The sequence below is a fragment of the Medicago sativa genome, chromosome 4 (assembly GCF_051527215.1).
Source record: "Medicago sativa cultivar Bolivia chromosome 4, Bolivia_mono, whole genome shotgun sequence".
NCBI classification, from domain to species: Eukaryota; Viridiplantae; Streptophyta; class Magnoliopsida; order Fabales; family Fabaceae; genus Medicago; species Medicago sativa.
In genome coordinates, this window is record NC_140752.1 from 81,333,688 (window position 1) to 81,361,127 (window position 27,440).

Consider the following 27,440-nt stretch of genomic DNA (forward strand, 5'->3'; position numbering starts at 1 on the left):
AAGTGTTATTTTGGGTAATATTTTTTTTATATGAAATCATCTCTCTTCATCTTTTTCTTCCTATTTTAATCTAAATAAGTGATTTTCACGTAGATCCAACTTTTTCATAATTTTATCATTTGAGTGTGGCGTTGTGTTGTTCGTATCATGTGCTGGGTTGTTTGTTTTTCCGTCTTGTTGCAGTATTTGTTTAAAAAGTGATCTTCAAATTCAATAATGTATGGTTAGTTTAAAAAATTAAATAAAAAGTGATTTTCACATACAATCAATTAGAGATTGTTTTTAAGAAATTTTGTAAAAAAAATAATCTATTTTGTGTTTGTTTATCCCAATAAAAATCACTATTTAAAAAACATAGTCTCTTTGAATTATAAAAGAGATTTTTCTTAAAAATTACCTCCATCTTTTAACTCTTATTTTCTCTCCTTTAAAAAAAAATTATTTTTTGAGAAGCTACTCTTAACAGCTTCTCATTTGAAGTTATTTTTGGATATTCTTTTTTTTTATTCCGATTTTTTGAAATCCTCATCATTTTATCCCTCTAATGTTGGACTCATGGGCTCAAAAGAGTCATGTAGAGCTTGTTGTTATTTTTGCAGGAAGTTGATGAATCTTGATTTGTCTCTATGTTGGCAGGCAATTCATACGCTAGCTTAAAATTCGCTATTCACTTTTGTTTGATTTGGCCTGAGAGGCTCGAAAGGGGCGTTTAGCTTGCTGCCATTGTTGCAGATAGTTGATGGTACATTAGCCACCTCAGCGTTGAGCGAGGGTTCAATCACCGCATCAAAAACCTTTAATTAGTTTTAAGATTAATTAGAGGTTGGTAAACTTATACACTTGTGCGTTGTTTTAATTTTTGTATCACATGTTTGGGTCGACCTACACTCTTGTGTGGTTATACTGGGTTAAGTTTATGTCCCCCCAATTTTTATGTTATTTTTTCTCCTTTTTTAATAATATTTATGAGCATTTTATAAAAGATTAGAGTAGGGTACCAACTTAGTTGGATAGCTCTCTATTTGATGTCATTTTGTTCTTGCCTTATAAAAAAAAAAATCTGATTTTTTTTTATAAAAAAATTATAACAAATGGATGCAATACTCTTAAAATTGATTTTTATTTAAAAATAATTTTTTTCTTAAAAAAAACTACAACACTCAACCTATTAAATATTATTATTTAGAGATTTTATAAAAAAAAAATATTTTCAGTTTGTTTATGATAATTAAACTTACTTTTAAAAGAAAATTGTTTGCTTGTATTCAACTATATAAATTCTGAGCTTTGGTGTATTGATGTTGAACTACGTGTGTTGGATATTGTGTTAGATTATGAGTGTTGTTAATTGTTGTTGAAAATACGAGTGGTTGTTAAATTAGGTATTTAATACTATAAATTTTGCCTCGATCCATTTGGGTCGTATCTACCGTTCCAAGCTTAATTTGAACTTCAGGGTCGATCTGATTATAACTCCCAAACTAGAGTAGAGCAATCGAAAGTTAAGATGTGAAAGACTTTTTAGAAATTTGAGGAGTCTATGAGCATTTCAAGGGGCCTATATAGCAGCTTGCTTCACCAACAAAGTTTATTCGGCCCAATACGTGCACCTTCATAATAATGGCCCATGAGCTACGTGATATAGCCCAAAGGCCAAATCACCCTATTCTTTTGAAAAGAAAGGAACTACTAAGAATACCCCCAAAAATGATTCCCTCCAAAAATTAACAAAAATTCTATGAACACATACCTTCAGCACTTTATGTGAAATTTATTTTAAAAAGCATGGGATTCAATAAAAAATTGAGTGTCAAATAAAAGGATAGAAAAAAAACGTTCACAACACTCTTTAAAATTTAATATGTTAACCTTTTTACACTCCCTCAATTCTCATTGTATACGAATCACAGAGAATACTTGGATTCTCGCCAATAGTGTAGCAAATTATTTTACCTGTAAAAAAGCTAAGCTACTGTGGTTCTGTTATAGTAAAATGTCGTTATATTATTAATTATTCTGTAAAAAAAAATGTTATTACAGTAAAAACGTTAAAATGAAAATTGTTGCACTGGACTGTGGGAGAAGAACCAAGAGAGGATCATAACTCATAGGAGGGTTAATTGCTTCACCCACTAGTTTATGCTCTTGGGGATGCAATCATGCAAGAGAGAGTCGACACTTGTTCACACAGTGATTTTTTTAAAGGGGTTGTTTGCATAGCGTTGTAAGTTGGAAAGATAAACTATTTTGCACTTTAAATTTTTAATAATGTTACTCATCTTATTTATAGAATTTCTGCTCTTGGAACCATTATTATATCCAACAAAATTTGTTTTTATTTATCGATATATGTTACTACCTCCGTCCCGGTATAATTGACCTACTTTGGTTTTTCACACAGATTAAGAAAAGTGTATAAATAAAGGGGAAAGTGGAATATATTGTATTGGGAATGATAAAAGTAGTATTATTTAGTGTTATATTGTATTGGGAATGATGAAAGTTGTATTGAAAATTGAAATGGGTCAGTTATTTTGGGACACTTTTTTTTAGAAAATAGGTCAATTATTCTGGGACGGAGGGAGTAGTAGTTAATCTGTTAGAAGAGACTTTTCTTTCACGTAATTTCTTTTATGCATTTCCTTTTACTTCACATTGTGCAATCCTAATGGTTAAGAATTCTGAGAGCCACATTCATTTGAGGTCTAGGATAATAAGATAAGGGTTCAGAAAACTGGATTCCACACAAAATTCATTTTTGGCTAAAATTATAAAAAAAAATGGAAAAACATTAGACATATATGTCAATTTATTGGTGTATCCTATTCTCAATTAGTATATTTTATCCATTCATTATATTTTTTCTGTTTATATTCTTTTGCACCCTCTCATTTTTTTTCCCGTTTTTCGCACCCCATAATATACTATAACTCTTCAACTTCAGCACACACTGCTTCTTCCTCTGTCTCTCAAGTAATCCATAGAAATGGAAGCACATGCAGGAGCCAACCAAAGGATTGCAAGAATCTCTGCTCATCTTCACCCTTCAAATTTCCAGGTTTTTTTTTTCTTCCTTTGGTTTCATTCAGCTAACGTAGCTAGAAAGTTCAATGATATTGGTTTGTATTACTTGCATGATAAACTTGAGTTTTCACTGTTGTCCAATATTGTTTTTTTATAGGCAAATGTTAGTAATTAATTAATTGTTGCCGAATATTATTGATTGATAAGTGTGTATAAGGTTTTAAATTTTGCAAATTCGCATAGCAAATCTTGATATTACAGATAATAACAGTCAAATGCAGCCGATAGGGTATAAATTAGGGCCGTGTTGCGGCTGCAAATATATCAAAACCAAGAACTTCGATGTCACTGCTTAAATTTCGGCCCAAATCACGGTGGCAGACATTTTATCTTAAAATTATTGTGTATGAATGCTATGTCTGTTTTGTGATGACAGGAAGGAGGTGATGTTGTAATTGACAGAGCTAACTGCAGAGCCAAAGGTGGGGCACCTGGATTCAAAGTAGCAGTATTGGGGGCTGCTGGTGGAATTGGTCAATCCCTTTCTTTGCTGTTGAAGATGAACCCATTGGTTTCAGTTCTTCATCTTTACGATGTCGTCAACACCCCTGGTGTCACAGCTGATGTTAGTCACATGGACACCGGTGCTGTGGTAATTTTTCTTTTTCATCACTTTTCTATTTTTTTTTTCTATTTAACATAATGTTGATATCATCTAAAATTGTATCAAAAAAATTTAAATCATATTTGGTTGTGTGCCGCGTTGACAATTCTCATGTTCCTATGCACTTTGAACGTGACTTTATTGAAGCAACAAATTTCAGCTTCAGTAATGGCACGGTGACACCGTGAATTTACAAGTTTCCAAACACGCACTTAGTAGTGGCTGTGCTAATTCATAGTGAATAGTAACAGTTGTGTTTTTCTTTGGTTCAACCTGGATTCTGTTCAAGCCACTATTTATTTTAAGGATGTGCGAGTTGTTTTAACAATATTTAGCTTCTATTATGTTCGAATGATGCAAGTATATTTGGGTTTCTAGGTTCGCGGCTTTTTGGGGCAACCACAACTTGAGAATGCACTCACAGGCATGGACTTGGTAGTTATACCTGCTGGTGTGCCAAGGAAACCTGGAATGACCAGGGACGACTTATTTAAGATAAATGCTGGAATTGTGAGGACTCTTTGTGAAGGAATTGCCAAGTGTTGCCCCAATGCGATTGTCAACTTGATTAGCAATCCAGTGAATTCCACTGTGCCAATTGCTGCTGAGGTCTTCAAGAAAGCTGGTACATATGATCCAAAGCGACTTTTAGGAGTTACAGCCCTTGATGTTGTGAGGGCAAATACTTTTGTGGTAAGCATAGCTTTCCTCTTCTCTCTCGTAATTGAATTTCGTTCCTACTATTGTATGAGTATATGCTGGTGTATTTTATTTTATTTTATTTTTCTCTTGCAGGCAGAGGTACTTGGTGTTGATCCAAGAGAAGTTGATGTTCCAGTGGTAGGAGGTCATGCAGGAGTCACAATATTGCCTCTTTTATCACAGGTTTTGTAAAGGATACTTGATACTTCCTTACTTAAAATTTATGACATCGTTAAACAAGTCACTAAACCTTCTTCAAACTTGGTTTTTAAAGGTTAAGCCTCCTAGTAGCTTCACTGCAGAAGAAACCGAATACCTGACAAATCGCATTCAAAATGGTGGAACAGAAGTTGTTGAGGTAATGTTCATATAAGTAACGAGTTTATCACCTAATATGCGATTGGAGTATAAGAAGGATAAGCTTGTTAACGGATTGATAATTTACACTGAACTTCATTTCTTTACTTCTAATTTTATTTGGCTTATGACTGATTGACTATAATCTAATAAATATTATTCATACTACAGGCTAAAGCTGGGGCTGGTTCTGCAACACTATCAATGGTTAATAGTTTATCTCAATATTTCTAAATTTCCACGCACACTCAATTGGTATCAATTGTGTCCCGGTAGAGGGACTAACTAAACATGATTGATTGTGTAGGCATATGCAGCTGCTAAGTTTGCTAACTCATGCCTCCATGGCTTGAAAGGAGAAGCTGGAGTGGTGGAGTGTGCTTATGTTGATTCTCAGGTGCCAATTTCAAGTCCTTTTTTCCCTTATGCATGCTCTTTATCTTCCCTTTCATATCAAAATTTACAGCAGCGCGTGTCTTCAATAGGTTACGGAACTTCCTTTCTTTGCAACCAAGGTTCGTCTTGGTCGTGCTGGAGCAGAAGAAATATTTCCACTGGGTCCCCTCAATGAGTATGAGAGGTATTCCAATAGTTTATCAAACTATTAATTTCTTTATTGGAAGCAACAAACAAAGGAAAATGTTAAAATTTTGATGTTTAATACTTAACAGGATTGGGTTGGAAAAAGCGAAGAAAGAGTTGGCAGGAAGCATCCAGAAGGGAGTAGAATTCATTAAAAAATAAGTCAGATAAGGAAAAAAATAGTTTTGCTTTGTCTCTTATCTATATCTGTAATAAACTTGTGTAATAATTCCCTCTGTTTATAGTATATCTTTCTTAAGAACAGTACTCTAAATTTTTGGTGTTATCCATAGCTTAGCTGTTGATGTAACGGATATGACATCAGTAAAACCTTGTAATATATTTTGAAAGTGAAAGGCGTTACAATGTTGGCCATTTTACTATTTTCCAGATCAAATTTTGTCTAATCCTTCACTTCACATATTCAATGAAAAAAATATTTCTTTTGTACATTTTTGTCTACTTATGAAGAATTTGCAATTTTAGTTCCGAATAATTTTATGAATGTTCAAATGCTGTAGATATTTATCTCCTCAATCCTTCAATGTTTTTTCTGTTAAATATTTAATGAATCATGATAATTTTATGATGGCATTGATATCATTATTTTTATGCAACACATACACATTGTGTTCAAGCAACCTTCCATAGCGACTGTGGAATGCGACTTGTATGAGAAGCATGTAAAAAAACTACACTGTGTTGTAACATATACAATTAATTAAACCAACCAAACATTTTAACTGTATATATTTTGGTACATACTTTGCAGGAGTTTTGAACTTACAGCCTTTGGCAAAGTGTTCAAACTCCATACAACTTTTATTGATCAACATATTTTATTTTAAACAGAAAGAGACTGACAATACAAAGGCCTGTTTGTCAAAGTCACCCAAAAATTCAATGCTCCTTGTATAAGATTTTTAGGGGAGATAGAGTATCCCTAACATGGTCAACAAGTTAACCAGAAAAAACCCTTTCTGCAAATGAACCATAGAGCATGCTTGGAGTAGACGGGATAGTTGACATTGCAGGCCTTGAAAAAAGAAATATCACTGAAAGAACTGAAACTTTAAACACCTGTATATATAGTCGACAGTATCTTCTATATATTCTTCTTATGCTTCTGGGATCTGTTTAGTATGAACTAAAGGAACGTCCTTAGATGAAAGACGTAAAAACTGAGCGTAGGTTTCTCACAAGATCCTTCACCGTCATGCAAAATTCCATATCCATCTGCAAATTGCACAAATAGTTTCCATATTGATAGACAATTGTAGTAATTTCGTTGGAACAAAATAATAGAAAATTATGCATGGATAGATATACAGTAAATAAGCAAGTTTTTTCATTAAAGTAGTCAAAAGTCTTAAAATATAACTACTGAAACTTAATTCAATACTTTTGTTGAAACAAAGATTACCTGTGCAATAATTGTTATATCAAGTGCACAACTCCCAAATGTCATGAAACTGCTATTGGTGACTTTTAGATTGAGTTTCTCAATTTCATGGATTGTTTTTTCCACAACTCCTTTGATTTTCTCACAGTGAACTCTTATGAGGACATTTCTATCACAAAATCTTGCTTCAATTTCTGGCAGTTCCTCGTCAAAGGGACCACCAAATTCTGCAGAAGAATTTTCAACATCATTGGATAAGTGATATTTCTTCACAACCACCACAAATTCCACGTTTTTCTTCATGTTCTGTTCCTCCTCAAGAACCTTCACCTTCTCTTGCAATTTCTTCAAGTACTTGATAGCATCTCCAAGAACAGTAACTTTGTCCATCTGTTAGTAGTAGCACAATGAAAAACGAGACGACAAAAATTGTTAAAGATAGTACCACAAACACATTCTTATATATTCACCGTGTGTCCTACTAATAGTAAACACTAAATGATCCAACATGTGTTCAACATAGATATCGAGAAAAAACTTAAGTCCCGCGTTAGGCAGAGATCATAAAGCCTAATGCAATCTTCACCTTACAAATTTGTTTTGTAGAGTTGAGTCAGGTTCAAAATAAAATGTAAAAAATTCGTGATAGTCGAATTTTTTATACCTTTTGTAGTCCGGGAACAAGGGAAGATAGAGCAATGAAGCGCTGGCTAAGCTTCTCACGCCGCTTTCTTTCAGATATTATATGGTCTTGAGGAAGAGAGAGTTTAGGACGTGTTGCTACCTTTTTGGCCTCAAAGGTTCCTTGAGAAATCATGTCGGAAGAAGTTGTGTTGTTGTTTTGAGAACCAATCATCTCATCCTTAGGGTTCACCAATCCCAACTGATTTAACTGATTCAAATCGACAAATGAAAGAAGATTCGGGTACGGAACAAATTGAGTCTCTAGTGTCTGAGCAGTTTCCATTGAAGTTCTAGGGTTGAAGTTTGGATAAACGTATGAATGGTGTTGTGAAGTGTCTCCAAAAGCAGTACCTATTGGCAGTGAGTTAGACTCATTGATAGAGCTCAAATGCCACTGATGATGAAGAAATGAAGGATCCTCCATCATTTCCTGCAAGATCAAACACGTTTTCACAATGTTCATGGAAATTTCATGCATTTACCTTGTGCCTTTATTAGATTACTTCTCTTTTTTATTATTAGATACTTGTCTTATTTTCTAACCAAATGTTAGATGGTTCCAAAATTAGTCACTGCCAAAGTATGAATGTATAGTAAGTTCAGAGAAAAACTATTTGCAAGAACTATATGTCTTACCTGCTCAGGAAACCCTCTGATAAATGAAATATTCTCCATAAGAAAGCTAACCTTGAAATCAAAAGTGGTCAAGGTAAATATCCTGTATCAAACCAATTATATTATTCAGCAAAACTCAGTGTAAAATTCTTAATGATGGAATAATGTAAATATTGATAATAAACTAAGCTTACTCATCAACAAATGTGCACGATTTCAGTATTTGTTAATGTGAGGGTAAGTACTATATAGCATCAGCATCAGCCTATATATATGGTCTTTGTGGTGATAACATTTGTCCTAATATCACTGTATCCTAACTTGGAACAGTAACGTTCTTACGGGTTTTGATGTGAATCAGCTTATACAACCCAAGATGCCTACTATTTTTCAATCAAGAAAAATTGACGTAACATTTTTTTATATATTTAGAGGCTCACAAATTTACACATATAACTTCTGTTGTATTGTGGACTTTTGGGGGGTGTTCATCAACAAGTCATTGAAATAGCTTATAAATGAAAAGGACTTTTCTTGATTGTGTGGTCCCCTATCCTTGTCCAAAGCCTCAAGGTACGTTTTTATTTGCTTTATTTACTTGATTAATTCTTCCTCAACCCTCATATCTAATTTTCTTAGTCAATGATAATCCACAATCATCACTAAAAGAGCTAATTAGCTAACGTATTGGCTATTAAGAAATTATAAAGAAAATGCCTATATCAGTAGATATATGTCATGAATTAGCCCCCGGTTATTGATTGCAATTTCAAAATACCGACATATTTATTTGGGAAAATGTTGTTTGCCACGAAGACGAACTCCATAGCATCGACACTTCTGCTCAGATGCGTTTTCGGTGTTTGACATGTGTCAATGTCTAACACCGACACATGTGATTGCATTCAATTAATTTATTTTCTCAAATTATTTCTGGTTTCAATGTGTGTCGTATTCGGTGTATGTGTCAATGCTTCATAGGTCATGAAACACACTTTCACGAAGTGATGCGACTAGGCTTAAACCCAAATCCTTAATGGACTTTACTACAGAGGTGCACGCTAAGGGACTGCACCGCCAGCACACCCCAGTGAGTCTGTCAAGTCTATCATCATCATCATCATCGTGGGATCAAGATCAGACACTGATCCACAAATTATGCTGGAAATCTCTCAACTCACTCAATGAATTTTCATCCAGTCCTACCGAGACCTCGTCTAGAAACCATTAGAAATGTACACACACTCTATTCTGAAATACCTCTTACCCACCTCGCTCAAAATTTGACTTGAGCATTAGAGTGTTTGCAAGTATGACAGCCCTCCGGTGAGCTCAAGAATCGTCCTCTTCCGTCGCACATCAACTCCGGCAATCGATCTAGGTCCATCTCAGTGCTCAAATCAAAATCTATATATTTCGTTTTTTTGAAAAGAAAATCCATATATTTCGTAATCTCCCATTACAAATTGCACTCATATTAATTTACGCATCAACGATCAATTTCTTCGTACAAAATAGCATGACTGGTTTCTTTATCCTACATAGTTTCTAAAACGAGGAGTTTGGATCTCCATTGTGTCTCATTTTCTTCTTTTCACCGTGAATTTACCAAAGCTACTAAAATTAGAGATTTTACATAACTTGCAGTGACACTGTGAATTTTGAGTACTTCTAAACTGATGCTTAAAATCATCGCATTTTTGCCATTAAATAATTTACTTATGTTTTTGACTTGAGTTGTCAACTTAATTAAATCAGTTTAGTGAACCGACTGTAGTACACGTGATGAAAATTTAAGCATACAGTGATATGTGGCCCATTGTACAATGAAAATGCATATATTATATCAAAGTTTACGCGCATTAACGAAATAATGTTGATATTAAAAAGGTTAGTAGTACTTATATATGGTCGTTTGGTAGGGAGTAAGAAGAGAAGTGTTGGCGTAACTATGAGCTGCATGGTTGTATCCAGGTTTTTTCAAGCTGGTTTTACAATTAATTGATCTTGTGCTACCTGGACTGGAGGCTGGAACAACTCAGCTCATAGTACCTAGCTATCTACAAACCTAGCAAAACGTGTATACTGTACACTAACAAACCTATGCTCTAAAGTCGTAGTCATTTTATGGCGTGGGTGGATCAATGTCCATTGTCCACCAACTAATTCAAATTAGGCAATGTTATGATTATTACAGTTTTTTTTTTTATAGACAAATGTTAGTGTTTAATTAGTTATGAGAGGAAGAAATTGATACTGGATCAAACTCTAGATCTCATTTTTAAAACTCTTTAGACGTCTCAACTTATATCATTAGGCTACATTTTTGGGAAACATATTCACGAGGTCGTATATTTTTTATACATTAATGCTGTCAAAAACACTAGTGATTGTTCGACATTGATCTAACGGTTCAGGAAAAAGAAATTTAATTTTTATCTCATAATTTTTAATATACCGAGCACAAATTTGGATCGTCTGATCTTGATCAAACGGTCACCGAAACATGACTACGTGTCTGTGTCACTTTACTGACCACATCAAATCGTGATCCTATTCTTGTAGACTTCTTTGTTTTCGACCATTTGTATCAATTTACTCGAACTACTCTTAAAGTTGTTGGCAAGGTTGTCTTTTCAATAGAGTTTGAGTTGATAAAATTTCTAGTTTGTTAATTGTTGATGAAAAGGTGTGAGTTAAAGAAGCGTATCATGGTAAAAAAAAAAAAAATAGTATTGTAAGCAATTTCAAAAGGTCTTATAAAAGGACAAATAGTGTACGTAAAAAACTCATATTTTGGAATAGAGCAAGTACGATTAACAACATTGGTTTTTTTTATCAAGAATTAACAATATTGGTTAATGTATTAAGAGATTAAAATGTTTTATTTTAAAAAAAATGTGTGATAACATTGAAGGTTATATTAGAATATAGTGAATATAAACCATAGTTAGTTAATATGTAGATTATGGTTAGTTGGTTGGTTAAGTAGTTAGGAGTTAGTGAGACTAACTCTTCTTATAAATAACTCTTACCATTGTGCTCTTTAATCATTTTTTATCAATTTAATTCATCCTACTATGTGAAGAACCAAAATTAATCTCTACCAAAAGCAGAAATTATTCACATAACAGTATAACACAAACAAGTTTTCTTCCTGAATAAGCGAAGTGTTAACACTAAACATTAGGTAGTACTACTACCATTGTACTAACTCGCCCGCACTCTGCTACCACGGTTATGAAATCAGATTCATAAAATGAAAGCTGAACTGGTGAAATTAAATTGGTTTTAGCAGTTCGGTTCACACTTCACACAGTTTTGATTCGATTTTTATGGGTTTGGTTCAGGTTTGTGGACTGTGTTTGAATTAACAATTCAGTTTGTGAACCAACATAAACGATTCAGTTTTTATAAGTAAAGTTCAGTTTGGTTCTATAGTTTAGTTTAGTTTTTCAGTTTTTTTTTTTTTTTTTTTGAGGGAAGTTTTTCAGTTTTTTTGAACACCCCTACGTGAGGTAACACTGACCATGGTTATCGGCTAAAAAGACACAACATAATTATATTGATCATTAGTCATTTTAAATAAAATTAAATATATAGCAACTATTCGTGGGATTTGAACGACTGCATGTTTCATGCTTGTGCATTTTCCTTGAATCGGAGATATGTAGCATTTTCCATCATCAAGCATGAGTGAGTAAGCGAAGACAACCTAGATTTACAACAAATCACATCATGGAGGCCATGTTTAAAAATCTTCGAATTTTTAATGAAGCAATTCGTGTGTGTAAAATATTAGACTTGTTATAATAATTTTAGTTTAATGTTATTTGTAGACAGGTTAATCCTGAAATTTTGTGATGTGGAATGTTAGGAAAATCGCTCTTCAGACACCTATGGTTTGCTCATAGACATGTGAAACTATCCAAAATACCTCCAACCACAACTAATTAGTTAAGTGTTGTTCCAAACTGCCATGCAGAAACAATACTCAATTTTTTTTTTTTTTAGTAACGGTAATTAATTACCGTTCTACTCTTTTTCTCAATTACATTATTGTTGGAAAAGATTGAGTTAGGAATTTAAATCGAATATATCGTAAGACCAGTAAAGATAGAGTTGTAAGGATTTGTAAACTATAGAATAGAAGATTGAAGAGGTAATTGAGATCAATTATCCTACATGTTTTGTGAGAAAAAAAGAGGTAAACAGTAGTAATTAATTACCAAATGGGTTATGTTTTTGACAAAACGTTCGAGGTGTACGTAAGCAAACGTGTCTAAAGAGCAATTTTCAAATGTTAGAGTTTTTATTGGGCCTATTTAGAAATCCAGCCCAACAAGAAAAATGGGAGCAGTACGAAAAGTACGAATGGATGACATGAATCATGATGGATGATGATGATACTTATCAAGAAGAAGAAGAAGAAGAAGCTCTGAAAGAAAGAACAGAGAAAAAGAGTCGAAAATGGAGTTACGTGAACTTGGAAGAACTGGACTTAAACTAAGCTCCGTCGGGTTCGGAGCTTCTCCTCTCGGAAACGTCTTCGGTTCCGTTTCAGAAGAACAAGCAAACTCCTCTGTTCGTATCGCTTTTCAATCCGGCATCAACTTCTTCGACACTTCTCCGTAAGCAAATTCCTCTCTCTCTTTTTTCATTTCATTTTCTTCTTCTTCTTCGACTTTACTAACAGTTTCTCGAAATTTGAAGATATTATGGAGGAACACTGTCTGAGAAAGTGCTCGGAAAGGCGTTGAAAGCGTTAAACGCTCCGAGAAGTGAATACATTGTAGCAACTAAGTGTGGAAGGTACAAAGAGGGTTTTGATTTTAGTGCAGAGAGAGTCACCACAAGTGTAGACGAGAGTTTGGAAAGGTTGCAGCTTGATTATGTTGATATTCTTCAGTGTCATGATATTGAATTTGGATCGTTAGATCAGGTTTGTTACAAACAAAAATAGCTTATACATAAGTGCTTAATTAAGTTTTTTATCCAAAGAGGATCTAATTTCAGTTGTAACTTAACTGGTAACTGTATTTCAAGGGGTACTAACTGTTTGTCTTTGTTCAGATTGTTAATGAAACAATTCCTGCACTCCAGAAACTGAAGGAAGCAGGGAAGACTCGTTTCATTGGGATTACAGGACTTCCTTTGGAGGTATTTACTTATGTTCTTGATAGGGTTCCGCCTGGAACATTGGATGTGATACTTTCCTATTGCCATCACTCTGTCAATGATTCGACTTTGGAGGATATAGTGCCCTATCTGAAGTCCAAGGGTGTTGGCATTATCAGTGCTTCTCCGTTGGCGATGGGTCTTCTCACTGAGGCTGGCCCTCCTGAATGGCATCCTGCTTCACCGGAACTTAAGGTCTTGTCTTTTTATTAATTACGGATAAGACAATGAAAATTTGATAATATTGTATCTGTTATTGAGACCTAATTTGAGTTCACTTGGTAGCAAACATTAAATAAGAACCTTAATTTGCATGTTATGATCACACCTTAGTGTTGTAAGCTAGTTTTGAGTTTGATTGCAAAAAACAAATCATGCTTGTGTGTGTATGTTTAAGTGAGTGAGAGAGAGTAAATAAGAAACCTGCACCAAATCATCTTTTGCACAAAAAAATAGTAATTGTAATTTGCTACTAAATTTATCGGGCACTGCTATTTTTCTTATATTTTTCTTATACAAAAGGATAACGTTAGTGGGATAGGGCTTGATTGTTTATGTTGTTGTTGTAAAAGGATAACGTTTCCGGTGTATAAGAACTTAGTTCTGAGAGTATTTTGTATATGTAAATCAGAAAGGAAATAAGTTCTGCCAGAGAAATACAGAAAATTGAGCATGGAAATTTGAAATAGAATTCACATGTAGCAAAGAAACTCAAATAACTGTATGTATAAGATCTGAGAGTAGTTTCATAGAAGACAGAAAACAATGAAAGAAAATATAAAGTTTTAATTTGGAGTGCACGCATATTAAGAAAAGAAGACTCGAATCAAATTAATTAGCCAAACTACTGATTTCCCCCATATGATATATTGAACGAATGATCACTGCATTCAATATTCTTGGCAGATAAGTGAATTGCCTCCTAGTACTGAATGATGTTTGTGGACATTTTGAACAATGTCTCTCATGAATCACTGTTTTCTGCTTATGGTCTGGTACATTGCATATTTCATCAAAACTAACTGGTTCTATGTATTTTGTTTGGAATATGCAGTCTGCTTGTAGAGCTGCTGCAACTTATTGCAAAGAAAATGGAAAAAACATTTCAAAGTTAGCAATGCAGTACAGCTTGTTAAATAAGGAAATCACATCAGTTCTTGTTGGCATGAGATCTGTCGAACAGGTTCTGTTTCATCTTCATAATTTGTCATATTTAATTGCATACATACATCCATGTTCTGAAAATCTGTGATTTGGTGAATAGTGCATTAAGCCTTGCTCTAAAGCTTTGGTATCACTGTATAGCTGGTCTATCAGATTGTTACCTCTCTCTTTGTTGTTTTCATTAAAACATATATGAGCACTTTCCTCTGTAAATTATGTACTTGTTTAGCTTGGTCCATCAGATTGTTACCTCTCTCTTTGTTGTTTTCATTAAAACATATATGAGCACTTTCCTCTGTAAAATATGTACTTGTTTAGCTTGGTCTATCAGATTGTTACCTCTCTCTTTGTTGTTTTCATTGAAACATATATGAGCACTTTCCTCTGTAAAATATGTACTTGTTTTTTCTTCTATCTTTCTCATACTAAACTAATCAAAGAGCAAGTCAAAAGTTTAAAGAAATGTATGCCAATGCAATATTTAAGCAAGTGGGCTATCATCAGGAACCTAGACGAAGAACCTATCACATAATTTGTGGAGTTTTGTGCCGTAAAACAAGTGGGCTATCATCTACTCCATAATTTAGTAACATGTATTGATCCGTTTGAAGGTCCTTTGTTAAGAGATTGACATTTGCATGCATTGGCTTTAAAATTTTCTATAATTTAGCTGTAAGATCGTTTTTAAGTTTTTGCAAGCAGCAGAAGTTTTTTAGACCCAAATGATTTGCAAGTAGTTCTATTGTTCATGCTAACATAGTTATATTACACTATAATAAGCAAACATGGTTGTTTACTCTTGTCCTTCCTCATACTCTCTACCAACAGGAGTATGAAAAATGGAAAAATTTCTCGCATAAACATAGTGCACTCAGATCAATAATGTAATGTTGACACATTATTAATTATTGATAGACAGTCACAGTTGATCGATGATTAACCACTATAATTGATAATATATGTCAATATTGGAGTTCTTGGGTGCACTAGGCTTATGCAAGAATTATATACGAGTTTCTCATATCTCAAGTACAATTTCTCTCATATCTCAAGAACAATTTGTTAGACCAGTCACTTGATAAAGATGAACCGTTCTAAATTGAGAAAATATAGGTGGAGGAAAATGTTACTGCCGCAAGAGAACTTGCAGCTTCTGGAATCGACGAAGCGGCTCTGTCAGAAGTCGGAACCATTCTAAAGCCTGTCAAAAATCAGTCATGGCCTAGCGGAATCCAGCAGAGTTGACCCCTTGCTGCCTGCACATGGTGTTTTTTGTGCTCATCTTCTCCAGCTACTTGGGAGCAAGAGTATATATAGTCAATACAGCCCATCCCATTGCTATGATGTTTTGAATAAAAAGTAGTCATGGGTTGGTTCCATCTGTTTGTATAATTTAGAAGTTCTTCTACTGCTGTTGTAACTTGGCATATATTGTGTAATAACATGTGTTATTTGAACATCAAATTTGAGATATTGTAATGTTCGTGTTATTTGAACATTAGATTTGAGATTTTGTAACGTCTGTGTTATTTGAACATAAGATTTGAGATACTGTATGGGACACTGTAGGTATCTCTATATCTTGCATTTTTTATGTTATACACCGGCCTCAGATTTCTTTTATATCTCGTTTTAATGTTTCAAACATTGTTTTTCTTTTCGATAATACTGTAATTTATTGACAAGTATTTTCTTTCCTTAAAAAATATTGTTATTTTCCATAAATAAATTAATACATTTGATTCACCCCCCTGGATCAGAACTCAAAAATTTCAGACTGAGCTTTGGAACCGAAAGCTCTGGAACTGTTCGGACTTAAAGTGACTCCACAATCGGAGGTCCTAGATTTAAGAGATACTCACGCATTTTGGTCAAAAACAAATGTTTTAAGAGTTTAAAAGTGGTGAGAAAAATGCTAAGATAGAAGGTGTTTGTTTTATCTGGCATTTTTAATTGGTAAATTTTTATTTACATTTATAAAAACTCCACTGTCTTTATTCCATTCTCCGCTTTCAAAATGTTTAAAACGTAAGAACAAGATAAATCCAAAGTAGCTTTTGGATGTAGGGTGGTAAATGTAAAAGTCAATACATGCATTGTCTATATATACTTTGATATTTTCAATAACCAAAGCTTGCACAGTTGCACCTGTTCATTTTTATTCATGCCAAGTGTATCTTTGAACATTGGTTGCGCTTAGCATTCCTTTGAACATTTCCTTTGAAGTTATGGATACTAACAAAGCACTTGCACTATTGGCACATGAGTGAATGCAATGTATCAAAAAAATGTGTTTTCTGATGACCCAAAAAAGTTTTTTATTTCTCTGTGCTGTAATCCAATGTACATTATGTACATGTGTCAGTAAATGAACACCCTTCAAATGACTGATATACATCTATGAACCAAGCGATAATATAACAAAGGGTGTATAGACACTGCAGGGGAGATTGTTCTAAGAAGCCACCTGCTGTAATGGAGGCCAAGCAATAGCATCGTCATCTGTGTGACCCAGCAAAAGAAAATCAGCACAATTCTTCCACCAACCATGATTATATGGGTTTCTGAACCGCCCATCAGGACCACGAAGATACTCATACCGTGTGGAATTCGCTAGTTCATTTGTGGTCACATTTCGTGCTATCTGCAGCACATTTTGCAAACATGAGTTATATAACTACCATATTCAAGTTGTTAGTAATGGAAAGTTGTGTGCAGTGGAAATTTAAAAGCCTTCATATTTGGTAAGAATGGAAGTAAGTTACTTCCTTTTCTTTTCCCTAAAGGTGACATTTCATTTTTGGATAAAGATAACCAGTTCTTTTACAGAATTGGTGAAAAGGAATGTATTGGGCAATTACCATAATATTTATAAATAATTATTTTGGGCAATCTTCCTTAATATATTGCTGACAAGAACCTAAATGATTACTAATAAAGTTTGGCCAGTATGGTTTAGGCAATTACCATGGAAGCCTGTGTTACTGTCAAAGTTGTAGTTGCAACAACGACAACAGCATCCATCACCAAAAATGCAACAAGACCCGGATGTCTTACTAACACCTGATGGATCCATGTTTCTCCTGCTGGTAATGCTGGTATTGATGTCCAAATTCCTGTCATGGAAAACAAGGCTGTTATCTAGGTCATGTGAAACAAAAAATTCTATAACTTCAATATGTAGAATACTGCAAAAAGAGATCTGCAGGGCATACTGTGAACTGCAATGACGGCACTAACAGAAGAAGTAATAGTTCCCAAGCAGATAAAAATAAAGAAATCCCTTTTGTTCCTCTGCAAGATGAATATAATTAATGATGTTAAGGATCATATAAAAGGTGGAAAAGAACAGCTACTGTGGCTTTTAAGAAGAGAAGTCCATCATAAGAATGAGTTTTTCTTCTAGCAGGTTAAGATTAAAATAACACACTGCTTACCTTCCCAACACAATTAGATATCCATGGACAATGGTGGTCGAACTGTTCTACACAACGCTTACAAGTAGGGCAATGCTTAGATCGGACAGGTCTTATTATCTGATAATACAATTCAAGAAAACTTGATAAGTGATCACTTCTTTGAGAATTTAATAAAACAACACGTGAAGGAAAGTCAGGCATTGATATAGACTTCTCAAATACTCAAGAATGCATATGAAGTAGTTAACCTTGCAGGTAGGGCAAAGTTGAGACCAATTTCCCGTCCAAACGGATGAACTATTCAGCTCAATATTCAGCAACGGATCCTGCAGAATACAACAAAGTAACATTCACAGACTTTACAATGTTATTACTCAGGAAAGAGGAGCCATGTAATATGGCCCAAGTGAAAGTCTTGTCTTTACAAGACCCATCACTTACAAGCAACATTTTTTAAACAAAAATCATAAAAGGACAGCATACCTCTGTTTCGTTCAGAGTACCCAAGTCTCCTGGCCGTTTTATATACCCTGGATCTCTGCTGCATATGATTGAAGATAACATAAAAAAAACTTACGGTGATGGTAAGTTTAGAAATATTAAAATCAAGAAAAAAATTCTGATATACTAGAACACATTATCATGTTTAATGGTATTAATTGTAGCAGACATATATTATAATGTTTGCATATGGACAGCAAATGAAATTCTTAGTATTGAAACAAGAAAAAAGATGATCCATCTTGCCAGGAAAATGCAACATGAATATAATCATGCTAAATGTTCCAACATCATTTTTACATGCAAAGAAATACTAGTAAAGTTTCTTATAAGCAGGAAAAAGGAATTGAAAACAATACTGAAATGGAGAGACCGATTGCATTAGAAATCAAAGCAAAATCAAGGGACTGAGCTCTCTAGTCTCTACAAGAGAACGAGAGCCAAGTTCCTTAAGAAGAATTCTCTTTCCCTTCCTTCTCTCTCGGGTTATAACTTGCAACAGAATTCGTATGTTCTTATGATTATTCCTCTCTCCTCCCCTATAACAACCCAAATGCAACTAACTGCCAGCTAAGCAGCTGCTCCATTCTCTTCTCTCTCACCTTTTTTTTCTTATGCCCATATACTCTCCAAGTAATGAGCTTGCTCCCCTTCTGTTCCGGCCTTTTACTTCCCTATAATGGGCCTAGTAAGCATCCTCAGAAACTTATTGGAGCATTCACGCAATAATGGACATGCATCAGTAGAAGGTAGGGCATCCAAAGCATATAATGTCACAAATAGGAAGTCGATATATTTATATATCACACACAAAAGAAGAAAGAATGAATGACACAGAAAATTACCTACTACACCTATAAAACATAATCAAGGAACCAACAGATGAAGAGAGAGCTATCCATGACCAAAATCCAACAACAGCGGTAATCTTTTTGAGGTTAGGAGCTGGCAAAAATTAATGGAAAAGATTTAGTAATGGTAAGTAATATTCATATAAATACTCTAAAAGTAATGTGAATGCATTGTATGAATGATATTGTTAATTGGAATGCAATTTTGAAAGTACCTGCAACAACTGAATTGATGAAGAGGAACGAGAGAAAGACTATAATACACAATAAAATGGGAGCGTAACCAATATCTGTCACCAACCCACAACAAAGTTTGCCTCTCCAGTGGTTGCTATGAGCCCGTTGTTGATTAGACTGCAAAAATATAAATGAACACTCTAATCAGTTATAGAGACAATAAGAGTATAACTGCATAAACAAAATGCAACAAGGGATTGTTCCCATGCAATATCCAAAAGCAAAGAATGATTGTTCAAGTAAACAGTATCATTATTCCTGTTTTAATTTAGCGACGTCTACCAGATAAAAGATACCCCTCTTTTTCTTCACCGCACAAAAGAGTAAAGAAACTCAAAGTAACATCAGTTTTTTAATCTATCTGTCAGTCAAGGTTAAAGGATAAATAAAACAGTAGTAACAATGAAAAGTATGAAAAAACAGATCCATTGATATGATTGATCAGTATGTAGTGTACCAGGCATTAACATTACTTCTATTATATGATCTATAAGCCAGTACCACCTACTGCTAAATTATGTTTCTTATAAGGATACCTTCAAATATTTAGCAGGCATCCCTTTTTCACTTGCTAAATACCTGAAGACTAAGAAATAACTTCTTTAGCACTCAAGGACCGCTATTAGTATAGTACAGTGGGCCTTATCCATTAGATATTGGAACATATAATACTCATTATAGGTAGCAAAACTAAATTTGACTACCCACTACTCATAGCAAAACTAAAATTGACGATGGTTATTGATTACGATAAAGTTTAGTCAAGAATGTTCCTGAAAATTTACACAACCAATGGCCTTATCAATATAATGGTACGTACAAGGAAAGGAGCGACATTTTGATGACCTTTATCATATGCAAGTTGTACAGGAGTGAATCCTGCGTTGTCCTTCACCGTCAATTCTTCCTTTGTCCCAGCATGCACAAGCACAGCACATGCCTCTGAATGACCTCTTAATGCTGCCCAATGCAATGGAGTAGCACCTAAACCAGTTTTATTGAATATTATCTCATCAAAATCTAAAATGACAAATTCCCAAAATAAAATAAAAATAAAAAAAGAATATCTAAAATGACCAGCAGAACTATAAGTTAATAGCAAAAGCGACTTGCCTTTGGAAAAAAAAAAAACACAAACGTCCCGTTTCAAAAGTATTAATTAAAATATCTCAATCTGTTGTACTAATTAATAAGAACATTTAAACTTTTTATGGATTTATCATCAAATGTCTAGAATGTATAATCTCAAAATTTCAATTTAGTGCCCCATACAAACTCTTCTCTAATACTAGGTTGCTCCAGCATACAGACCCCTTGAACCAGCAACTACAAGATAATTAAATCAACGTGTACATGATATTTAAAGTTATGCATAATATAATAATTCAACCTAGTATTAGAGAGGTGTTCAAAAAACAATGGTAAAACATTTTCACTTTGTGAATAGTTTTTGTTTTAGATAAAAGATGTATTATAATTAGATAGATGTGTTGGGATAATGAATCCTCAGACTAGAAAAAGAAAACCAAAACAAATACAGAAAATCAGATATAGGAGTACTATAAAATTAACCAGTCCAAAAAAGTTGTACAAATACTGAATTAGTATGTTTTATTCTTGCAAAGCCTGTCTAGTACTCAACTCCAAAATTATCAATCCCATATAGTTGATCTTTATTCTAGCATATGCTAGGATGATCTCAAACATGCATATTCCAGGCTGGTCTTTACCAAATATTAAAACTAGACATAGAAATGGTGGAAGGGCTAATATGATATAAAGATCACATAATTGAGAACTTAGAAAAGCCAAGGGGTATCAAATGCCAGCACAGTATACCATCTTTATCTTGTCTTCCTTGACTTGCATCTCTAAATAGAAGCAATCTTATTGTATCAGCAAATCCCTTATATGCAGCCCTGGTTGTAAGAATAAAGTACTTAAGAAACTAAGTAAAAAGAGAATCAACTTCTTCAACAAATGAACTTCAACAAATAGACAAACTGCATTTACAAACCTAAAGTTATTAAAAATCTTTGAAGCACATTGGAATCCCATTCATTAGTTAACACTCCATTAAATTAATTGTTTTTGAAAAAAGAGAACTATACATTCTGTATCAAGTAAGCATTACGTGCATTGTGGTACTTATGATAGATTTTAAGTAATTCATGTTAAAAGAAAATATGGTGAAATATGCCATTGACAATCAGTTACTTTCAAAATAGGGTTTCATCACCAATGCATAACAATCAAGAGATTTATAGCATACCAGTGTAGAGGACTCCTTCCATCATTATCAGGCACATCAAAATCAGCTTGGTATTTTGCAACAATGTGATTTAGGAAAGCTGTCTGTCCATATTGTGCAGCAACATGAACTGCCTGCATAAACCATTTAACTTATGAAAATAGCAGAATACTTGCAACTAGATTTACGTTTATTGATTCTGTTGAACATTTACAATGTATTTGTCTGCGCAATCAGACGCAACATCTAAAATCCTATTTGTTTTTATTTTTTCCAACGCAAATCTTTAAAAATAATATATACAGCGAAAATAAGATGGCCCTTTTCTAATTAAAAGCGAGAAAATCAAATCTCAACCCAAATAACACTGAAGTGTTTCTCACCAACTTTATCTATGTATGTGAATCATTAGACTACTATGCAAATTAAAATAGAAAATAATTAGAAATATAACTGCTCACAGTTACAGATAAGAATGCCAATCATGAACATCTATTGATTAAACCAAAAGCTAGAACAACTTAAATACATATACATGTTTTGAAAAATTGTTATAAATTTGATTAATAAGGCAGGTGAACCTTTAATATTCAGATATTTGGGTATCAGATAGAGTATAAAATTGGTAAACAGTTGCATTTCAGGTGAATGAATTCTGATATGGGTGGTTGACTTCAGTTTACCGCTAGGAGTATCAGTTAACAAGTGGTCACTAGTTCAAATTAGTGTTTGGGTTTGAATGCAAGAATTTCAAATGATTCAAATAAAACCCCCATCCCCTGCCTGACTGATAACGTATCTAATTACACAGGACAATCAAATCCTCCATCAAAACATTAATTAGACATGCAAGCACGATTAAGAATGTACTGCAAATGGAAAACAAAACATACCCTGTATCCATTTATATCAGCAGCTTCAACCCGAGCACCATTCTCCAAGAGCACATCAGCAGCTGCCATTGCACCACGAACTGCCGCCCAATGTAAAGCCGTTTGTAGCATGAGGTCTTTAGCATTGACATCGGCACCATGCTTCAAAATATGCCACACAAGTACAGTTAAACTAAACATCATTCAACACAATTCCATATTATAAGTACAATCTTTAACATTGATCACGATTGAAACTTATTTCTCCCCGATTCGTGATTCGTCCTAAACTAAAGCTCATTAACCACTTAAATTTACAAAAAAAACTACTAATTTCCAATATGACCCACAATCACAAACCAACATAAATATTAAAAATGAACAAACTTTATGCATAACAAGGCAAAATCAAGTTGAAATTTTACAGAACAGTAAAAATGCCCAATTTTGCTATGATCAATAAAGATACCTGAATGAGATAGTGAACAATGTGGTGAAAGTTATTGAGAGAAGCCCATTGAAGAGCATAATAGCCATTAAAATCGGGGTTAGAAACAGAGGCACCGTCTTGTTCAACGAAAATTCTCAATTTTTGAAGGTCACCATGGATGGAAGCAGTGAAGACGTCGAGTATGGGAGGTAGCTGCTGTTCTTGGGGCTTCGGCGATTCTGATGAAACTACCTCGATCTCTGATGAAGCCATTGCAAGAAGACTCAGGAAGCTGTTTTTGAGTTAATTTGATTATTGTATGAAAAGGGGAAATTGAAATTGATGTGACGTTAGGGTTTGAAAGGGTCAATAAATAACAAATGTTATTAATTGACCCTAATTGGAAATTGGAAATTAGGTTTTTTTTATTGATTGTTGAGAAAAGAAGGTTGATGATGGGGTGGTTTGTTTCAGAAGATTCTTCTCTTGTGTTGCACTGATACAACCTCCCCCATTTTCACTCAATCCTTCTTTTCTCAATTTCTCTTTGATTTCTCTATCTCTTTTCTTTTCAAATTCAATTAGTTAGTTTTTTAGGGATTTTGTAATAATTATAATAATTGAGTGGTACATGACATGTTATATTGAGGGGATAGACAATTTTGTCCCTAAATGGTAATGTGATTTAATGCGGATTGCACTTGCGTCACATAATGTCGCATGACATTTGTCAATTCAAATGTGACATGTGACAATACAATTTTTTTAAACATAAAAAATGTGAACTGAGAAAGAGAATAGTTGAATCGATTTATGTGTCACAATTGAATTATATCCAATGTTAGGGATATTTCATCCTTAATGGTACATAAGTGGAGTCCGATATAATGCTCGTATTTGAATGAGAAGGAAGTTTTAATGGTATTTATCAAGGACCCAAACACAAATTATTTGAAAGTTCATGATGGGTCTAATTACAAAATATTTTCAAGTTTTGTGACCAAACAATTAATAAAACGATTGAAGGCCAAGTGGTTAGCACGTAAAATGTGTGTGTGTTATAAATTTTGGTTTTCACTTACAGAGAAAAACAGCATTTGTTTTGCGAAGTACGTATGTTTGTGGTGTGACATGATATTGTCTTTGTCGAGGATGAGTTTTCGTGTATAAACTGATGCATAGTTGAGAAGTGCGAGTTTATAAACCCCTTGTTAGTTTTCACTCTCCTAACTCTAGACATGTTTGTCGCTTCCAAAAGTTGTATGAACTGAGACAAGCTCCTTGATGATGTTTTCATAAGCTTGTCAATGCTTTGAAGCCATATAGTTTCAGACATTATAGCCTAACTCCAATACCAACAACTAAAACAACCAAATCACAAAATGAGGTTATGGTGGTAACTTGTAAGGAAATATGGTACAGAATGATTCAAGGAATGAGTGTCAATTATATTGAGGAACACTTTGATTTTCGTCTTGTGAAAGTGTGTGTTGAAGGCTTTTGCAAAGTTTGGTTATTGAAGTGTGGGGAGTGGGTGCAATGTTTGCTCAGTCTGCAGAATTATGCAATTGTGATTTTTTTCACAAATAGATTATGCACTTTTGGCCAGACGTTATTTGATTGAATTCATTCTTCTTATGTATTATTATACCTGTTTTTAATCCACTCTGTGTTCATCATTGTTCTAGGCCGCAAGTCTTGAACTGAAACAATCAATTGGTAAAAGTAAAACTGTCTTTTACACTGTTACTAGTATCAATGTCTCTTTTGCCTTTAATAGAAGAAAAAAAAAGTAGTATCTCTATGCTATTATTAAATAAATGCATAAGAAACTATGATTGTTTTGCATAAGTGATGATGTTTAGGTGAGTGAAGAAGCAGCAGCAATTTAAGTCCCACATCGCTCAACCAACGAAAGTTTTATTTATTAGTTCAATACATAATGAAACCTTTGGTAAACAAAAGAAGGCACGGAGCTGTGCGATGAGCACAAAGCAAACTATTCTTTCGCCTTTTACTAAAGAATACCGTGTGCGCGTCGCTTGAAGCAGCATACGATAATTTTTGAAAGGAAACCTCCACTTGGAGGATTCCTAAAATTAGTCTAAATTTTTACACCCCTGCAGATTACCTTGCAGGTGATTTTTATATGCAAAATATGAAAAAGCTATAGTATTATTTTATAACATCAAAGTTACATATTGTCAAAAGAAAACATAATAATTACAAGAAAAAGCATAATTACAAGCAAAAGCTCTACGGATCATAAGTCATCTGCAAAGTTAAAGGGCTTCTTCAAACCTCAGCCATGCAAGCAGTCATGAGTGTGAATCTGGTGGTTTTTGATTCCTGGATTGTATGTAATTGGTGATCCAATACTTGAGTGGTGAGGCTTTCATCCCAAAATAAGTGGTTTGAGGTGGGGATGAAGGTGGCAAGGTCATTGATGATCTTCCATAATATTGAGGGAGCAAAAGCATTGCTGCAGTAAGTGCCATTAAGAATAAGTTAAAAGTAAAATGAGTTCATCAAACAACATTCATATTATACATAGAGAGAGAGAGAGAGAGAGAGAGAGACACTAGAAGTAGTGGTTGGGATAAGCATAAATAGTCTGTGGGCTCTTCTTTAGAATGAATAGTTTTGGTTATAAATGGTATGGTATGAAATCCAAATACCAGGGGTTTCAAACCATGTAAAATGAAAATCATTCACTGTTTTTGTCTCTTCTTATAATGGACTTGGCATCTATATCTATTGAAAATAATATATTTTATTTGTCACATAATGGTCGGTCATGATATTATATAAGAATTTAATCTCGTAATATTATTTGAACAACTATTTTATAGGGCAACTAAAATATATATCCTTAAAAAAAATTAAAATATATATTAAAAAAATTGAGGAACTAAAATATATAAATAAATGTAGGTCTTGACCAAAAACTATTAAGTGACATAATAAATGGAAATATTTGAGTGATCAAATTATTTAAAAAAATATATCATATTTATTATTTTTCTACAACATTTTTTTTGAATGTGTTCAAAATCTTTTTTTCATCGAGGACATTGTGTCCAAAATCTTATGATCATAAAAAAATTAAATAAAGAGACATGTGAGACAAACTATGAAGTGGCATATTAAATCAACATATGTCAATCAAATATCAATGTTAGGTAATTGAAAACTTATGTGACATGTTAAGTTAAACCAATAGATATGACATTTTCATTGACACATTACATATAAAGAAACTTGTTTTTCAATTGCAAAGTTTAAAACTGTTTCATCTATACTCATATTTTAAAGTTATCAAAAACTCGTGTTAGACGATCGAAATCAAAAACAATATTAATAAGATTGGGCCTATCGAAAGGGTCAGACTTCCACAACATGTAATAAATTAAGACTCTCTTTAAAAATAAAAACTAATCAAGACTAAAAAACTGATTGAAAATAATATCACTTTTCGAATAATCTTTACTCCACTACAAGGGATCTAGGAGGAAAATTACGGACATAATAATAATGATGATCAATTGGAAGCTTTTAATTAATATTTGGTTACACACATCATGTGATGATTTATATGGTCCACATTTTGGCCGTTGATGGACCTATACATTGCTATTTTTTTATGAATATATTGCTACCTCCAGGAAGTTCTTCTACTCTATTCCTTTAGGGTATGTTTGGATCCATAGAAAGATAAGGGAAAGAAAGGATAGGGAAAGAAAGTGAGTGGCTATAGTAGTTTTCCACCGTTTGGCAGGACAAAGAAAGGATAGGGAAAGAAAGTTTTGAGGTGGGACCCACGCTCAAAAACTTTCTGCAAGTGCAAGGACGGAAAGTATAGAAATGCACCAACTTCATGGTAAAATGCCCAAAATAGCCTTGATGTCATTGTCTTTTTACAAATATACACATACATATCACTTTCTATTCTTTTTACAAATATACACACCAACTTCAAGGATGTAATTGTCTTTTTACAAATATACACATCGCTCTTTCCTTTCACTTTCTATTCCACTTTCTTTTATACCAAACAACCAAAACAATCCTCTCACTTTCTATTCTTTTTCTTTCCTCATATAATCTTTCCTCAGTCTTTCTTTCCTTTCACTTTCTTTGATCATCCAAACAGACCCTTAGGCTGTGTTTGGTTCCAACGAAAGAAAGATGTGTGGATGGAAAGAGAGTGGAATGATAGCACTTTCCACTGTTTGGCACACTTTCATAAAGGCAGGGAAAGAAAGCTTTTTGCGGGTCCCACAAGAGAAATGTTTCCACGCTAGTATGAGCAGAAAGTGGAATGATACCACTGTTTTTGTTGGATGTACTAAAACACCCTCCAATCTTGTGTATATTTACAACATATAATACAACGTTTTTTTTCTTCTTCTTTTAACCTATGAAGCCCGGATACTCCAAAATGGTGCCGTACCCGTATCGGATACGTATCGGATACCGATACTCCACGGATACTCCGGATACCATA

The 27,440-nt window shown here is 33.8% G+C and overlaps 4 protein-coding genes and 1 non-coding gene across 7 annotated transcripts; 3 read left to right on the top strand and 2 right to left on the bottom strand.

Moving 5' to 3' along the window:
- Positions 1-2,898: 2,898 nt before the first annotated feature.
- LOC146932568 (malate dehydrogenase 2, peroxisomal) lies at positions 2,899-5,726 on the top strand. Its single transcript, XM_085704275.1, has 9 exons — positions 2,899-3,058; positions 3,461-3,676; positions 4,067-4,381; positions 4,484-4,573; positions 4,665-4,748; positions 4,919-4,954; positions 5,055-5,144; positions 5,233-5,327; positions 5,419-5,726. Exons 1-9 carry the CDS (start codon positions 2,987-2,989, stop codon positions 5,489-5,491), a joined length of 1,071 nt encoding a protein of 356 aa, XP_085560401.1. The 5' UTR covers positions 2,899-2,986; the 3' UTR covers positions 5,492-5,726.
- Positions 4,483-8,269, bottom strand: LOC146932569 (transcription factor bHLH25-like). Of its 2 annotated transcripts, XM_085704278.1 has the most exons (5): positions 8,225-8,269; positions 8,052-8,133; positions 7,396-7,845; positions 6,753-7,121; positions 4,483-6,565 (listed from the first exon to the last, which is right to left on the bottom strand). In XM_085704278.1, exons 2-5 carry the CDS (start codon positions 8,088-8,090, stop codon positions 6,491-6,493), a joined length of 933 nt encoding a protein of 310 aa, XP_085560404.1. In that variant the 5' UTR covers positions 8,091-8,133; positions 8,225-8,269; the 3' UTR covers positions 4,483-6,490. The 2 variants fall into 2 exon arrangements, with proteins under 2 accessions (XP_085560404.1, XP_085560403.1); XM_085704277.1 differs by lacking the exons at positions 8,052-8,133; positions 8,225-8,269 and having other exon boundaries at positions 6,047-6,565; positions 7,396-7,893.
- Positions 8,270-12,442: 4,173 nt separating this feature from the next.
- LOC146932570 (NAD(P)-linked oxidoreductase superfamily protein) lies at positions 12,443-15,995 on the top strand. The gene is made up of 5 exons (XM_085704276.1): positions 12,443-12,661; positions 12,744-12,972; positions 13,104-13,403; positions 14,263-14,391; positions 15,486-15,995. Exons 1-5 carry the CDS (start codon positions 12,501-12,503, stop codon positions 15,615-15,617), a joined length of 951 nt encoding a protein of 316 aa, XP_085560402.1. The 5' UTR covers positions 12,443-12,500; the 3' UTR covers positions 15,618-15,995.
- Positions 15,996-16,665: 670 nt separating this feature from the next.
- LOC146932571 (Ankyrin repeat family protein with DHHC zinc finger domain-containing protein) lies at positions 16,666-23,482 on the bottom strand. 2 transcript variants are annotated; one of them, XM_085704273.1, is made up of 13 exons: positions 22,973-23,482; positions 22,525-22,665; positions 21,653-21,765; positions 21,220-21,299; positions 20,201-20,364; positions 19,359-19,497; positions 19,138-19,237; positions 18,275-18,329; positions 18,040-18,117; positions 17,810-17,908; positions 17,588-17,666; positions 17,340-17,488; positions 16,666-17,016 (listed from the first exon to the last, which is right to left on the bottom strand). In XM_085704273.1, exons 1-13 carry the CDS (start codon positions 23,204-23,206, stop codon positions 16,828-16,830), a joined length of 1,620 nt encoding a protein of 539 aa, XP_085560399.1. In that variant the 5' UTR covers positions 23,207-23,482; the 3' UTR covers positions 16,666-16,827. The 2 variants fall into 2 exon arrangements, with proteins under 2 accessions (XP_085560399.1, XP_085560398.1); XM_085704272.1 differs by having other exon boundaries at positions 18,275-18,332.
- Positions 23,483-24,907: 1,425 nt separating this feature from the next.
- On the top strand, positions 24,908-25,024 carry LOC146932572 (U5 spliceosomal RNA). The gene has a single exon (XR_015009005.1). It is a non-coding gene; the product is annotated as a U5 spliceosomal RNA (small nuclear RNA).
- Positions 25,025-27,440: the final 2,416 nt, after the last annotated feature.